General features: G+C 46.0%; 2 protein-coding genes across 4 annotated transcripts in view; both read left to right on the forward strand.

Annotated features, from left to right (window-relative positions):
* mapk14b (mitogen-activated protein kinase 14b) overlaps nt 1-2,091 on the forward strand; it is a 30,960-nt gene extending 28,869 nt beyond the window's left edge. For both annotated transcript variants that reach the window (XM_072665633.1, XM_072665632.1), the window contains exons 10-12: nt 920-998; nt 1,165-1,338; nt 1,483-2,091. In XM_072665633.1, coding sequence (XP_072521734.1) covers nt 920-998; nt 1,165-1,338; nt 1,483-1,550 — 321 coding nt within the window. In that variant the 3' untranslated portion in view covers nt 1,551-2,091. The remainder of the gene's footprint in view (nt 1-919; nt 999-1,164; nt 1,339-1,482) is intronic.
* Nucleotides 2,092-6,099: 4,008 nt separating this feature from the next.
* The window catches only part of srpk1b (SRSF protein kinase 1b), a 47,534-nt gene continuing 37,337 nt past the window's right edge, over nt 6,100-16,296 (forward strand). Inside the window, exons 1-2 of one of the 2 annotated variants that reach the window (XM_072665398.1) lie at nt 6,100-6,156; nt 11,169-11,223. In XM_072665398.1, coding sequence (XP_072521499.1) covers nt 6,144-6,156; nt 11,169-11,223 — 68 coding nt within the window. In that variant the 5' untranslated portion in view covers nt 6,100-6,143. Of the gene's footprint in view, nt 6,157-11,168; nt 11,224-15,291; nt 15,500-16,296 lie in introns of those variants that run through there. The other variant, XM_072665397.1, reaches the window with a different exon arrangement.

Consider the following 16,296-nt stretch of genomic DNA (forward strand, 5'->3'; position numbering starts at 1 on the left):
CGCTGTAAACGCTGTTTACTGCTCTGTATTAAGTTCTGGGACTGTAAAATGTATAGAAACACTGGAAAAACTGTATTGGCTGATAGTCCGCATTAAGAGACTTGGATCAGATCGGGACGTCCCTAGTTTCAAGCCCATTTTAGTATCATGACCTCAGACCCCAAACATGCCTTGGCTAAATTTTTACATTTGTGGGGAAAGCTGTGCAAAATTTAACTTTTAGGCAAAGCATTTCTTCAGCTATCTAGCCATGAGATAACGGAGATAACGAGCGCTCTTCAGTCTAGGATGTTCTGTTTTTCAGAGGGAACCCTTTGTCCCGGTTTATCCCTTATCCTCTTGCCGCCCCATCCCCCCCTCCCCTCCTGCCTACTGCCTGCTTTTTGTCTGAGACACATCTCTGACCCAGTTCCTAACCCACCACAGTTAACTGTAGGCTTGAGATGTACGCCACCTCTCCTTTGTCATGCTGGCATGGTGGAGTGTGCGCCAGTGCTTGTAGCTTTAACACTGGGTGTAGTTGGCTCTAGTGCACACCAGTAGTGCTGCTTATGTTCACAGCATGCCTGATATTTAATCTTGTAAATACTATACCATACTAAATTGGGAGATCTCTCTTGGGAAGACCCTCCTGTGAGATTCTCTCCAATCTCCAGTGATTATTTTATTTATTTATTTATTACATTTTCTTATTTAAATGAATATTTGCCCTGAATTTGTTTATAGCTGCAGTTTATGAAGCTTTATGTGTGTGCTTTATCGCCAGGCTTGCATTAGGTCAAAAATAAAGCTTTATTTATATCAAGAACCTCCAAAAGAGCCTTAGTGGAACCTCCTATTTTAGGACGTAGACTTTCTTATGATATTACAGTAGTATGTTAGTGTCTGAGAGACTATTTGTTTTTGTCTTTTCTCACAGGCCAGGAACTACATTAATTCTTTGCCACATATGCCAAAAAGGAACTTTGCTGATGTGTTCATTGGTGCAAACCCACAAGGTATTGCTCTGGTATATTAGAACACTCATCCATATTTCTACAATATCAGTATCTCTATTCATTTTGGATCATTGATTGATAATATTGAGATTTACAAAATACTAGCATAGCACCGCAGGCCAGTGTTGTACATGTTCATGGTTTCTCTTATTATCTTGCTGCTTAGCTGTAGACCTCCTGGAGAAGATGCTGGTTCTGGACACAGATAAGCGGATCACAGCTTCGGAGGCCCTGGCCCACCCGTACTTTGCACAGTACCATGACCCAGACGACGAGCCAGAGGCTGATCCGTACGACCAGAGCTTTGAGAGCCGAGAGCTGGACATTGAGGAGTGGAAAAGTAAGTCTGTCCATTGTCTCTTGAATCAGGTTCTCGAGGCCAGATGGTCTGTAGTCTTGCTCTTCAGGGTGGTAGATCTCCAGGACCAGGCTTAAACAGAAATTTCTAAAAGTTCTAATATCAGGACCCTGCTCTCTTCTGTAGGGCTGACCTATGAGGAGGTGCTTAGCTTTGAGCCGCCGGTGTTCGATGGAGACGAGATGGAGTCCTGAGGTGCTGCCGCACCCACTTCCCGCCGTAGAGGGACCGCAGGGTTCATCGCCTCGCCGCCCCCCTCCTCTAAACGGGATAACACACGCAACGTGATGTTAAAGGAACAAATTGACCAAAAATTCCACTGTTGCTAATCATGAATGAAAGCTCATAGGAGCTACTTAGCATTGGCCAACATTTGCTCATGCTAACTAGCTGGCTAGCTTTCATTGATTGTTAATCACAGTGTTTTTGGTCAGACTGTTCCTTTAAAGTGCCTGTGCCATCTTTCAGTACCGGCTTCCTGAAGTTCAGAGACTTATATCTCCCCTCACACATGCTGTGCTGTTTGTGGACGGAGGAAAAAGAGAACACACACACACACACACACACACACACACACACGAGCACACACACACATGCACACCTCCACTATGATGTAGAGAAGGATGCAGAGAATGTAGAGTATTATTTAGTCATTTATTTCTCTTTCTCTTGCTGTTTTCTTTCTTTTTTAATATTTACATATGTATTTAAATCTTGGGGGAGAAAGGGGGAAGGAGGGGGCGGTGGGGGCAATCATATCTTCAGTCTACCAGTATCCAAAACGTTTGGCCTGTAGTTTTATTGCTTATTGCTTCCCAGAGCTCCAATCTACCTTTGAACCTACCACTGCTTTTAGCCTGTACAGTAACAACGGCCGCAAGACGCGAGACGCTCTTTAAATCACAGACATATTAGATGTGTTTTTAGTGATGTAAATAAAATGATACACTTGTAAATAAATAATATTGCGCAGCAACATTTGTGTGAGGCAGTCAAGTGTTGCTGCTCTGAATGTGGATGCCTGAACTGTGGCGCTAATCTGATCAGCGAGAATGTAAATTGTAATTGTATGTAATGCTAATTTGGAGTAGGAGGAGCTTATGTCCACATATCTGTCAGCTCAGTGCTGCCCCCTGTATCTCCTAATCAAATAGCAGAAGAGCAATCGGAAATGTCCTTCCACTGCCATACGCTCTTAAAAAGAGAGGTGCTTCAGATGGTTACTTGAGGGATACCATAGAAGAACCACTTTTGGTTTGTTCATTTTTTTGGTACCATGTTTGGTGAAGAAAACCTTCACGTCAAGTGACGAGAACTTCTTCACACTCATAGTCTTCACACATCTGTATTATGACCATAGTTCTTCATGGGACCAGCAGTGGTTCTTCTATAGCATTGCTCAAAGAACCCTTTGAAACACGCTTTTTAAGTGTGTACCATACGTTCTAAGTAATTACTCTAGTAGTGCTAGACGTACACGTAAGCAAAAGGGTGACTGATGTGATGGAGTGTATGCTTGACGGTCATTTCTACTTAATTTTGTTGTACATGTCTTATGGCCTAAAATGTGTCCTCCTGTGTTTGTTCTGATCCTGGTTGCATCTTAGATTAATAGCTGACCCCCTGCCCTCATAGCCTGGCTACCCCTCCTTTTTTAGGGGTCCAAGCACTGTGAGTGCTGGAGCTCTGTAGGTTTTATTAGGATTTTTTTGTTCTTGCTGTAATTTAACTTATTATTTATAGAAATTTCTGGATTTAAATAGAGACCATTGCTCGAATGGAGGGGTGGACGATTTTCGACAATTTTGCTGAGTCTTTGGAGAGTTAACGGAATATTTTTTTTTCCCTCCATCTTACTATTTACATTTGTGGCTGATTCTCTTATCCAGAGTGACTTAGGCTTCAATCATGTTACAGAGGTAGACGAGTGAGGGTTGGAAGTCTTGCCCAAAGACTCAACTTTCTGGTGTAGTGTGGTGTGCTTGCCCAGCCTTACCGACTACTTTACCCCACCTGCGACAGTGTCAAAACCTATTGACACAATACATGCTTACAGTAGAAGTCAGTGGGCAACTGCTTCACATCTCCCCATTGGCCTTCATTACAAGAGAGTTCTAGGCCAGAGATGGTCAACATTATGGTCCGTGGCAATCAGTCGCGTGCTTTTCAGGTGTAGCAGATAAAGGTCGAAGGCCGAAAACCACCGGAGTATTCCCTTTTAAGCAGCTCACTCCAGTATGAGTGGCACTTCTTGGTCCATTGCAGTGAGATAATCCTTCATCCAGATGTTTATTAACCCCTTTTATTATTAGATGTTTATTATTTTCCCCGATAATGTGCACAACCCAATGCTCCTTATTTCGCTGGTATATAGAAAAGGTGTCGGTGCTGCTGGAGAAAACCCTGTCCGTCTCTATCTGAGCCAAAAACCGAGCATGATCCCATCATGTTAGCTCCCCCAAACTAGAAGAAGACCCATTGTGTGTATTTTCTTTTCTTTTCTTTTTCTGTTTGGTTGTTTTTTGGAAATACAGTAAACCGTGCCAGCAACTAACTTATTATTGTATTAGTTCTACTGTTTAAGATTTGTTTTAGAGTGATTTCCATTGAGTATATATTATCACTTTAATTATTTTATTCAGCAATACTTCCTCTGTTTTCAGCATGACTTTGTAGGCGTGAGGGAGTGTATGCCTGTTTGTATGTTTGCAGCTTTCTGTGCAAATCACAAAACTGGTCAAATTAGCAGCAGGATTTCCATGACCATGTGGCCACGGGATCCGCCTGGGGTGATTTTCTTTATGATTTATTTAATTGAATTATTCTCATGTTATTTTTGCATGTTATTTACAACACGAGAGGAACTCGAGTCCTTTTGAGCATGCAACACATTCGGCTCATTCATCAGTCAGAGCAGGTGACGACCTGTAAATAACCACTGGTAGTAAAATAAAGGCAATTATTTTTCAACATAATGCGTCCTGTCGTTCCTTTGTTTCATTAATAAGCATAACTTCTTAACTAGTTGCACTTGAATTCTACCTGCACAGATCCTCCCTCTAGGATCCGAAGCACTGAAGAGCTGCTTTGGCGATGCTCATGGAAGCAGCACTGACCCCTGACAGTCATATAGTTTAATGATTAATCACATCATACTGGGAAGCCTATATATCCAGAAGCTACGTTAAAGTGCATGCACTGCTCCCACATGGGTCCAGTTTGTATAATCTCTATAAGAAAACTGATAAGTGGAGTTTGTGATCCAGAACTGCTCCGACATCACTACCTGACTTTAATAGTGCTGTTGTGGCTGAATGCAATCAAATCCTCACAGCAATGTTCCAACAGCCCAGTCAGAAATGTAAAGGCTCTTACTACATAAAAGAGGGGATCAATTCCCTGTGAATACCCCTAATTTCAGAAGAAACCCTGGCCAGACAACCTGGCGTCTACAAACTTTTGGACAGAGTTCATATTGCATCATGTTGCATTTCTAGTAAGCACTATTTCATCATCTGAAATACTATTCAGCTCTCCATGTAGTGGTTAATGGGGTATTTGGGGAGATTTTGTACAAAGTTGGCCTGTTATGGCACTTGGGTTTTACCACTAGATGGCGCTATTAGACTGATAATGAAAAAGACACACAAAGCTAAAGTAGAAAATATGGAATAGAATATGGGTCTTAATATATAAATGACAAGATTTCATTTGGGCTTAAAATATACTCCTCTGTACTGAGTCCAGATTAGTAAGAGCCGTGTTTTCTATAGAATCGTATGATATGGAGGGCTAGTGAGCTATAAAGTTTATTTTTTATTATGTATATGTTCTTTAATGAACAATTACCAAGCTATTTACCTTGTATATGGTTTTAACGAGGCAAAGAACCACTATCAAGTTATCATGGCTCTATACAGACATCTCTAACACTGCCTTTACTGAGAAACCCCTTAAAAAACTGGTTTGTGGGGCAAAGACGATGGAAGGCCCAAGGAGAAACGCCTGATTGACAGAAAGCAGAGCTTGGGGCAGGGCCTGAACGATATTATTAGAGGATCCTTTCATAGAAAAAGAATGATTTCAGAGCATGAATTAGAACGAGTGAAAACACCACCCTGATAGAACCTATCCAGAGGTCTGAAGATGCCAATGAGCAGCTAGAAGACTGGCTGCGGATGCGGGATGAAGTGGAAAACAGAAAAGGCAGGGGTGGAGGAGACTGGATGGAGTCTTCTCATGGCTGTGCTGAAACAGAAAACATGTGCCTAAGCCAGGCTCTTACACTTGCCTTATTATTATTATTAATAATAATTATTATTATTATTCCTGCCTCCAGCACAACACTTCCAGAGGAGTCCATTCTTTGACAGGTGCTATTATAACCATACAATCAATGCTATTAACTTTACCGGTCTGTAGTTTTAATGTTATAGTAATTGTGGAGTTTAATACAATATTAACTTAAGAAATGATTAAATAAATAATTGTCTGTGACATTAAGGCCTTTGTTAATTTATGACTGTACAGGGTTGACTTTATTATTGAGAATTATTTAATTTAACTTCTTATTGTATTTTAATATATCTTCTTACGTGTAATATTATTAATTAATTTGAATATTTCTAGGCTGCTATGGGCTTTCGTTTGAGTTAACGAGCTCTGCACCCCTGCTCCAGCTGTGAGCACCCCGGGTGTGTTGGAGTGTGGAAGTTTTGGATGAACTGCGCATGCGCCTGAAGTTGGTCGCCCTACACGCCGCCGAGCCGGTAGCTGATAATTTCAGCATGGAAAGAAAAGGTGAGCAAATGAAATCAGAACCATTGAACTAAACGTCGGAGCGACCCTCCGAAAACAAGGGGATCGGGACTGCAGTACAGTTGTGTTTGTAGGAGCGCTGTTATCGTCAGCACAAAGAGCACCACTGTCCCACTGAGCTGAACAATAGTCCATGCTGCTGCTGCTGCTGCTGTGTCGCGCGCGCCACACACACGCGCACTGTGCAGCGGCAGCTAACAGGCTAACTCGCTAACGGAGCTAGCGACCGATAAACAGAGTATTATACTCTATAAATCGGGGAATATATATAAGTATAATTTGACAAAGTCCGCAGCTTGACGCTAAAGCACTTAGCTAGTGATTTTTCGAAATATGAGCGTATACACTGAGCATTAAACAGCTTTATTCGGTGATGCTAACGGCTAACTGAGTTAGCCGCTGATTTTAGGCGTGTGGACGATTAACGGAGTGGATAAAATGTATAAATCTGTTGTTACTAAGTGGATATTTCGTTTACTTTTAGCTAGGATACTTACCCTAACTGTCAAAGTGTGTGGTGGGGAGTTTAGCTAGCTAGCATAGCTCACCTAGCTACGTGTTAGGGAGCTAGCTAATAAATGAACGTTTATTCTACGTTACCATGGGGATAACGTGTAAAATGTTCAGGGCTCAAGGTTTAACTATTGTTTTAAGAGTAGGTGAAAAATAACCCAGCTATAGTTAAGAAAACTCAGTAAACAATAACAATTTGAACAAAGGTGAGGAAGAACTAAATTGGGGGTCAGACACAGTTGCTCAGATGTACAAGCTGATGTTTATCCAGCTCAGGTGGACAGCAGCTAAAAATGACATGATCTGACAACCACAACACACCACACCACACTACAACACACCACATCACACCACAACACACCACACTACAACACACCACACTACAACACACCACACTACAACACACCACACTACAACACACCACACCACACCACACCTCACCTCACCACACCACACTACAACACACCACACCACACCTCACCACACCACACTACAACACACCACACCTCACCACACCACACTACAACACACCACACTACAACACACCACACTACACCTCACCACACTACAACACACCACAACACACCACATCACAACACACCACACCACACCTCACCTCACCACACTACACCTCACCACACCTCACCTCACCACACTACACCTCACCACACTACAACACACCACACCACAACACACCACAACACACCACATCACAACACACCACACTACAACACATCACAACTCCACACCACAACACACCACATCACATCACAACACACCACATCACATCACAACACACCACAACTCCACACCACACCACACTACAACACACCACACTACAACACACCACACCACACCACATCACATCACAACTCCACACCACACCACACCACATCACAACACACCACATCACATCACAACACACCACAACACATCACAACACACCACAACACACCACATCACACCACAACACACCACATCACACCACAACTCCACACCACACCACACTACAACACACCACACTACAACACACCACACTACAACACACCACAACACACCACACTACAACACACCGCACCACACCACACCACACCACAACTCCACACCACAACTCCACACCACACCACATCACAACACATCACACCACAACACACCACAACTCCACACCACAACACACCACACCACATCACAACACACCACATCACATCACAACACACCACAACACACCACATCACACCACAACTCCACACCACACCACACTACAACACACCACACTACAACACACCACACTACAACACACCACACTACAACACACCGCACCACACCACACCACACCACAACACACCACAACTCCACACCACATCACACCACATCACACCACAACACACCACAACTCCACACCACAACTCCACACCACATCAGACCACACCGCACACCGCAACGCACCACACCACACCACACCGCAACGCACACCGCACCACACCACACCACACACCGCAACGCACCACACCACAACACAACACACCACACCACACACCGCAACGCACCACACCACAACACACCACACCACAACACACCACACCACACACCGGCGAGATGCCACACCACACCACACCACACCACACCACAACACACCACAACACACCACAACACACCACACCACACACCGGCGAGATGCCACACCACAACACAACACAACACACCGGCGAGATGCCACACCACACCACAACACAACACAACACAACACACCGGCGAGATGCCACAACACACCACAACACAACACACCACAACACACCGGCGAGATGCCACACCACAACACACCACACCACACCACAACACAACACAACACACCACACCACAACACACCACACCACACCACAACACAACATACCACAACACACCGGCGAGATGCCACACCACAACACACCACAACACACCACACTACAACACACCGCACCACACCACACCACACCACAACACATCAGAACACACCACAACTCCACACCACAACACACCACAACACACCACAACTCCACACCACAACTCCACACCACATCAGACCACACCACACCACACACCGCAACGCACCACACCACACCGCAACGCACCACACCACACCACACCACACACCGCAACGCACCACACCACACCACACACCGCAACGCACCGCACCACACCACACCACACCACACACCGCAACGCACCACACCACAACACACCACACCACAACACACCACACCACACCACACACCGGCGAGATGCCACACCACACCACACCACACCTCACCACAACACACCACAACACACCACACCACACACCGGCGAGATGCCACAACACAACACAACACACCGGCGAGATGCCACACCACACCACAACACAACACAACACACCGGCGAGATGCCACAACACACCACAACACACCACAACACACCACCACACACCACAACACAACACACCACACCACAACACAACACAACACAACACACCGGCGAGATGCCACACCACAACACAACACAACACAACACACCGGCGAGATGCCACAACACACCACAACACAACACACCACAACACACCGGCGAGATGCCACACCACAACACACCACACCACAACACACCACACCACAACACACCACACCACAACACACCACACCACACCACACCACAACACAACATACCACAACACACCGGCGAGATGCCACAACACAACACACCACACCACAACACACCGGCGAGATGCCACACCACAACACAACACAACACACCACAACACACCGGCGAGATGCCACACCACACCACAACACACCACACCACAACACAACACAACACACCACACCACAACACACCGGCGAGATGCCACACCACACCACAACACAACACACCACAACACACCGGCGAGATACCACACCACACCACACCACAACACACCACACCACACCACCACACACCACAACACAACACACCACACCACAACACACCGGCGAGATGCCACACCACAACACAACACAACACAACACACCGGCGAGATACCACACTGCTCGTCTAATGGTGAAGTGAGGAAGTTCAGGGGGCATTGATGGAAGGGGTTGAGGAGTGGGAAAGTTCAGGATTGAGGACGTTCAGGGTCCAGTGATGGAGGGGAGTGAGGGTGTTCAGGGTCCACTGATGGAGGGGTGTGAGGGTGTTCAGGGTCCACTGATGGAGGGGAGTGGGGACGTTCGGGGTCCAGGGATGGAGGGGGAGTGGGGACGTTTAGGGTCCAGGGATGGAGGGGGAGTGGGGACGTTCGGGGTCCAGTGATGGAGGGGGAGTGGGGACGTTTAGGGTCCAGGGATGGAGGGGAGTGAGGGTGTTCAGGGTCCACTGATTGAGGGGAGTGAGGGTGTTCAGGGTCCACTGATTGAGGGGAGTGAGGGGTTAAGGGCGTTCAGGGTCCAGTGATGGAGGGGAGTGGGGACGTTCGGGGTCCAGGGATGGAGGGGGAGTGGGGACGTTTAGGGTCCAGGGATGGAGGGGTAGTGGGGACGTTCGGGGTCCAGTGATGGAGGGGGAGTGGGGACGTTTAGGGTCCAGGGATGGAGGGGTGTGAGGGTGTTCAGGGTCCACTGATGGAGGGGAGTGAGAAGTTAAGGGCATTCAGGATCCAGTGATGGAGGGGGAGTGGGGACGTTTAGAGTCCAGGGATGGAGGGGGAGTGGGGACGTTTAGGGTCCAGTGATTGAGGGGAGTAAGGAGTTGAGGATGTTTAGGATCCAGAGATGGACTGGGTTAAGGAGTGAGGACGTTTGGACAACTTCTACAACTTTGTTAAGAAATGGGTAGAGAAACGAGAATTTCCCCTCTGCAGGACTAATGAAGGATTATCTTATCTTATCTTATCTTGACTACATACAGTCTGGTGTGTGCATAATTATTGTGGAAGTTAGTATTATAAGCATACATTCCTACTAAATTTGTTTCCCAACACCATTTTAGCCTAAATAAACAGTGTCTCCAATGATTTAACATAATAAACTGTTCATGAGACTCCTATAAAAAGGAGGCAACACTCTTGAAATTGCCAAACTAGGTGTGGAAACGCCACAGTGAAGTGCTGTGTTAATAATAGTCAGATGGCTTATTGAGAAAAAGGTGGCTATAAACTGTAAAAGACTTAAACATAAAGCTGCCAGAATCCTGTAGTGTCCAGCATCACCCTTTTTCTCAAAGTGCAATCTTCCTGAAATCTCCTGAAGTACTTGCCCTGGGAGACTCACACTTAATAAGAATCACAGGCTAAAGCCATTAGTCCAAGACTGACTTTTCAAAGCACTATAGATTGCTAAGATGAGTGTGTTCATGTTTTTTTTTTCATAATAACGTAATATTAATATTATATTGATGTTAAAATATCTTCAGATTTGACCAATATTGAGTAAATTCATTATCTTTGATCATGGTCAATATTTCTTCCTGTTTTATGTTTTTTGTTTTTGTCACAACAGTGCTTGCGCTCCAGGCGAGGAAGAAAAGGACCAAGCCGAAAAAGCCTGGCAAGAAGTAGGTTGTCTTTTATTACCACAAGAAGCAGGTTTCCTGAATTGCACAGGTGTTGTGGGAACGTATATACCACATAAACCACAGTGTAATTAGGATGGTGTACCATATGATGTGGTTAACTACTATGCTTCATAACAGCGCACTGTACAGTCAGATTTAATATCAATCTGTAAGAAAGGCTGTACCTACCTGGGATAAAGTGGAGAAGTGAAAGCCACCACTAGTAATTTAACTTCCATTAAAGCTACACTATATAACTATTTTACCTTAAAATAGCAGCTTGGAAATCGCTGTGATGCTCCAATAACTGTATTGGGGAGAATGGCGTTACTGTTGTTGTACTGTACAACATCCGGAGAATTCGACCCTTCCTCTCTAGAGAGGCCACCCAGGTCCTTGTTCAGTCTCTCGTCACTTCCAGACTTGACTACTGCAGCTCTCTTCTGGCTGGTCTCCCTCTGCGCACCATCAGGCCCCTGCAACTCATCCAGAATGCAGCGGCACAGGTCGTCTTCAACGTCCCAAAATGTAGCCATGTCTCTCCACTGCTGCGTTCTCTCCACTGGCTTCCTGTAGCTGCTGCCCGCATCAGATTTAAAACCCTGATGCTGGCCTACAAAGCCAAGAACGGACCAGCCCCTCCGTATCTGATGGCAATGGTCAAAAGCCGATCCGCACCAAGAGCCCTTCGAGCTTCAAGTACGGCTCGGCTCGACTCGCCATCCCTCAAAATCCGCGGAAGACAAGCGTCCAGGCTTTTTTCTGTCCTTGCACCAAAGTGGTGGAACGAGCTGCCCCTGGGTGTCCGAACGGCCGAGTCGCTCGCTGTCTTCAAACGCAGACTGAAGACCCACCTCTTCAGAGAGTACTTGGGCGAATAGTTCTATGGTCTCCTTATTGTATTGTGTTTAGTAATGTCTAAGCTTGGAGGTATCTTTTGTATTATTAGTCTATTCTAACTAGCTAAGGCTTTTCTTGGGTAAATAGCAAAGCACTTTGTAAGTCGCTCTGGATAAGAGCGTCTGCTAAATGCCGTAAATGTAAATGTTTTACAGTCCTTGTATTTATATTCATGTAAAATTACTCTGAATTACTCTACCACCTCAGTCCACAAGAGGAGGATGAGGAGGAAGAGGAGGAGGAGAAGGAGGGGGGGGGTCTCAAAGCATGATTTGTCACCCCTGCAGTAAATAATAACACTCCCTAACACTGTTCGTTAAATAAGAGTCATAGCTACTGTATATATTTGAAACTTCACGTCACAGCATCCACACTACAAAAACTTTCTGAGTGCTCTGAGCGAAGCTGTTGTTTTCTGTGGAGCTGGAGTATGTCCCAGCACTGCATGGCCGTTCATATCGCCCAGCAAAGCCCTGCCAATTATTGATGGAACTGTCGGCTCGATTACCCGCTCTGTGCCTCGCCGCCATCATGCCGCACACACACCTGCACGCTCCGCTAATCTTTCCTCGTGTAGCGGGATTACCGAGTCAGCTTCCATCACTGGGTGCACATCAGAATTTCCTTTTGCCCCATTATCTTCTGTGAAATGAACTTGTCTTGGTGCTGCTGTTGGTTAATCAGTGTGAAAACATGCACACTGCATATGCTATATGTCCAAATGTTTTTGGACACCCATTCTAATGAATGCATTCAGCTACATTCAGTTGCACCCATTGCTGATACAGATGTGCTAATGCGGCGTACACACACACACAGCTTGTCTAGTCCCTGTAGAGAAGTACTGCCAATAGTAGGAGTAGGACTATATGAACCCATTAGTACCGTACCTAATGCCAGACGTGGGCTACAGGGTTATAAAGCCACCCGGCATTGAGCTGTGGAACTGTGGACTCTAGGATGATGGATGGTACTCCATCCAGTACTGTACTCGGTGTGGGGTGAGGTTGTGATCATCCAACATCCTGTCCTCACCAGTGCAGAGAGCATAATTGGTGGGTAGGATGCCCTTCTATCTCCCCCTCCAAAATGATGATAGCAATTTAATGTGGGTAACAATGATTTTGCATCATCATCATATTGAGTTTTACTATATTATTTTATGATACATTTGCATTAGTTATCCAATGCCAGATTTACTGTTTTCAGTGTTAAGCAGTGGTGGATTCGGGGCCACAGCAGAGTCTGTAGAGTCGGGACGGCCCAAAATAGTGTCTGAATTTGGGATGCAGGGCCTGGCTGATGATCAGTGAAGCCCAGTGCTGCTCATGCACCTCTGGGAGTGTCTGTGTGTGTGTTTGTGTTTGCTTGTTCCTCTCATTTCCTTTTTTGAGGCTGGACGGCTGAGCCTGCGGCCCTGAGGAGGGCTGTTATGTAAGGCTGCTTTCTGGCAGACGGCGAGGCCCGTGCCCCTCTCTCGCTCTCTTTGGGGCGCACCACATCTGATGCAAGTTGACCCCCCCCCCCCCCCCCCCCTTCCCTGTATATACTTAATATTCCCACAAAAAAAAATCTAATTCTGCACCAAGTTAAGAATCGTTTCATTGCTCGTAGAAGAATCCCTCACCATTGAGTTGCTTGCTTGCACTGTGGGCATAGGTGTGTCCAGTCATTCGTTTGTGTATTAAGTAAACGGCCTGAAACCAAACTAAACATATGCTACCAAGAACCATGTTTTTGTGTAAACTGAAAAGATGTCAACATCTAGGTCTGCTGACCAAGTAGACCAGCAGATAACTAATAGGCTAACAGGCACCTTTATTCGGAGTTCACCTCAGTGCATGCTAGACATGTTCCATTTGTCACAAGGTGCACTGGTCACACTAATGCACTGCTGCTTGCTTTCGGCATCGGCATTTAGGGTAGTTTTCAATTTCTTTGCTGAGAATCTTGTGTGTTATTTGTGCGTAGAGGACCAAGCTGAGGCTAGAAAGTGGACGGGGCTTGAAAAACATGATAACCAATCCATTAAAAACGCCTGGATCTGATCAGGACATCCCTAGTTCTGTGTGGTATGGCTGTGTTTTGAACCATCCGCCACATCTGACACACTGCATAGCTGACCTTAAATCTTTACTGAATGGTTCAGTGCGAAATACCTAGTAAAGAATGTACTTAGTAAGTAGCGTTCAATACAGTGTGGAAATGTAAATATTATTATTTTTGAAATGATTGTTTTAAAAGTCACTGAGATGTTAGGGAGCCTGTGTACAATATTCACGTCTAATATGCTGTTCTCCATGTGCCACCAAGATGTCGGAAAGTGCCCTATGGCTTCTGGCACCAGGATGTTACAGCAGATTCTTTTAGTCCTGTATGTTGCAGGGTGGAACCAGCAAGGATCAGACTCCTACTCCTTCCAAGCTTTTAAGGTTTAAGTCATTGTTGGCACTTTCAGCAGTGGACAGGTGTTAGCATGACAGACTGCCATGACCCATCCCTCCTGTTACCGTCATCAAATTTCTGTATCTTGTGCCATGGTATGCCCTTATGGTATGCATACTAGACATGTTCCACTTCAGAAGTTGCACATACTAGTTCTTGCATTCTGCACTGAGGTCTTTATTGCAGTTGCCCATCGATGACTCTCGGGTGGCCAACCCCCTGTCGCCGCTTCCTGGTTTGTCCCCTCTCGAACCACTCACGGTAGATACTCACCGCTGCTGAAAGCGAGCACTCCACAAGCCTTGACATTTCAAAGATGCTCAGACATGGTCGTCTGGCTATGATGATTTGAACCTTCACAGTCAGTCACTCTGGTCTCCACAACCTTCTATGGAAGGTTACTGTCTTCAAAAAGAATTTAGAAAATTAGCTTGTGGTGGCAGTTCTCCAGTATTACACTCCAAGGCAGCTGTGCTGTTTGTGTATTTGGTTAAATAGCTTATTAACTTTGCATATGCCGCCCAAGTCATTCCTCCTGTCTGCTGACCAGTGGAAGTTTGGCTCCCCCACCTACCGCCTCCCTCTGCTTCTCCAAACCTCTACCTCTTGTGCTGTCCACTCCTCCTCCTCCTCCTCCTCCTCCTCCTCCTCCTCCTCTTCCCCTCCCCTAGCCTTCATCTCCTCGTTTTCTGCATCGGTAGTGCTCAGTAGTGCCGAAGCAGGCAGTCAGCACGCAGTCAGCCTCTCTGAGAGAGAGCAGGATAGGGAGAAATACACGAAAAGAAGGAGGTTGAACCTCAACCCTGGTCATCACTCTGGCTCTGGCTACCTCGTCCTGCCCCACCCTTTCGTCCCCCACCATGTGGCTCCTGGACTGGATCGTCTCTCTCAACACAGCCGTGGTGAAGCTGGCCAGTGGCTTTAGGTGCAAGTGAGTGGCTCAGTGTGTGTGTGTGTGTGAGAGAGAGTGTATTATGTGTGGTACACCGTAAGAGAGCTGATGACGGTGATGCTGCAGCAATGGGCAGCTACTGCTGACTTATTGATGGGCAGATTTATTTTTAATTAGGTGCCAGACACTGACCGCCAAGGTGCTGGCTCAGTATGTTCAACCTCAAGTTCTGGCTGAAAGACATGTGTAGACAGTTTTGTGTGTGTGTGTGTGTGTGTGTAAGAAAGCAGGCTGTTTATGGGGCAAGCATCGATCGGTCAGCCAGCTTGAATTTGCTGACTCGTCCCTGCATAAGTTGTACTTGCGGCACTTTTCCCTGCCCAAGTTTATGCAGGACATGAATGTGACTACCAGCCCACATTTAGCGTCATGGGTAGAACGTGCAAAATCTTGCCATTGTTTGACTGCACTTGCCAGCTCTGCTTTGTTTTTGCCTCACAGAGAGAGGGAGAGCGATGGTTTGGGTTATATAAGCTCCTTCTTCCTCAGCTGCAGTGCTGAGCTGTGGATGACTGCAGATAGCTCGACGCTGGCTCGATCACAGCGAACGAGGCCACGGGGAGTTGCTTGAGAATTGCACACTCTGCAGATGCTGCGCTGTCCCATTTAGAAGCAAGTTTCTTGGGGCTACAAGCTGTAGTCTTAGGCCTCATTCACCTATATTTGGATGGTGTTGGAAGCAGTTTTTCCATGCATGTCCACACCATTGACGTTTTTCAGATTGCTCACGTGAGGAGTGTAAATGCAGCAATGCAGTGATGTAAGGCTATGTTATG

This window comes from Salminus brasiliensis, chromosome 21, assembly GCF_030463535.1.
Source record: "Salminus brasiliensis chromosome 21, fSalBra1.hap2, whole genome shotgun sequence".
In the NCBI taxonomy this organism is placed as follows: Eukaryota; Metazoa; Chordata; class Actinopteri; order Characiformes; family Bryconidae; genus Salminus; species Salminus brasiliensis.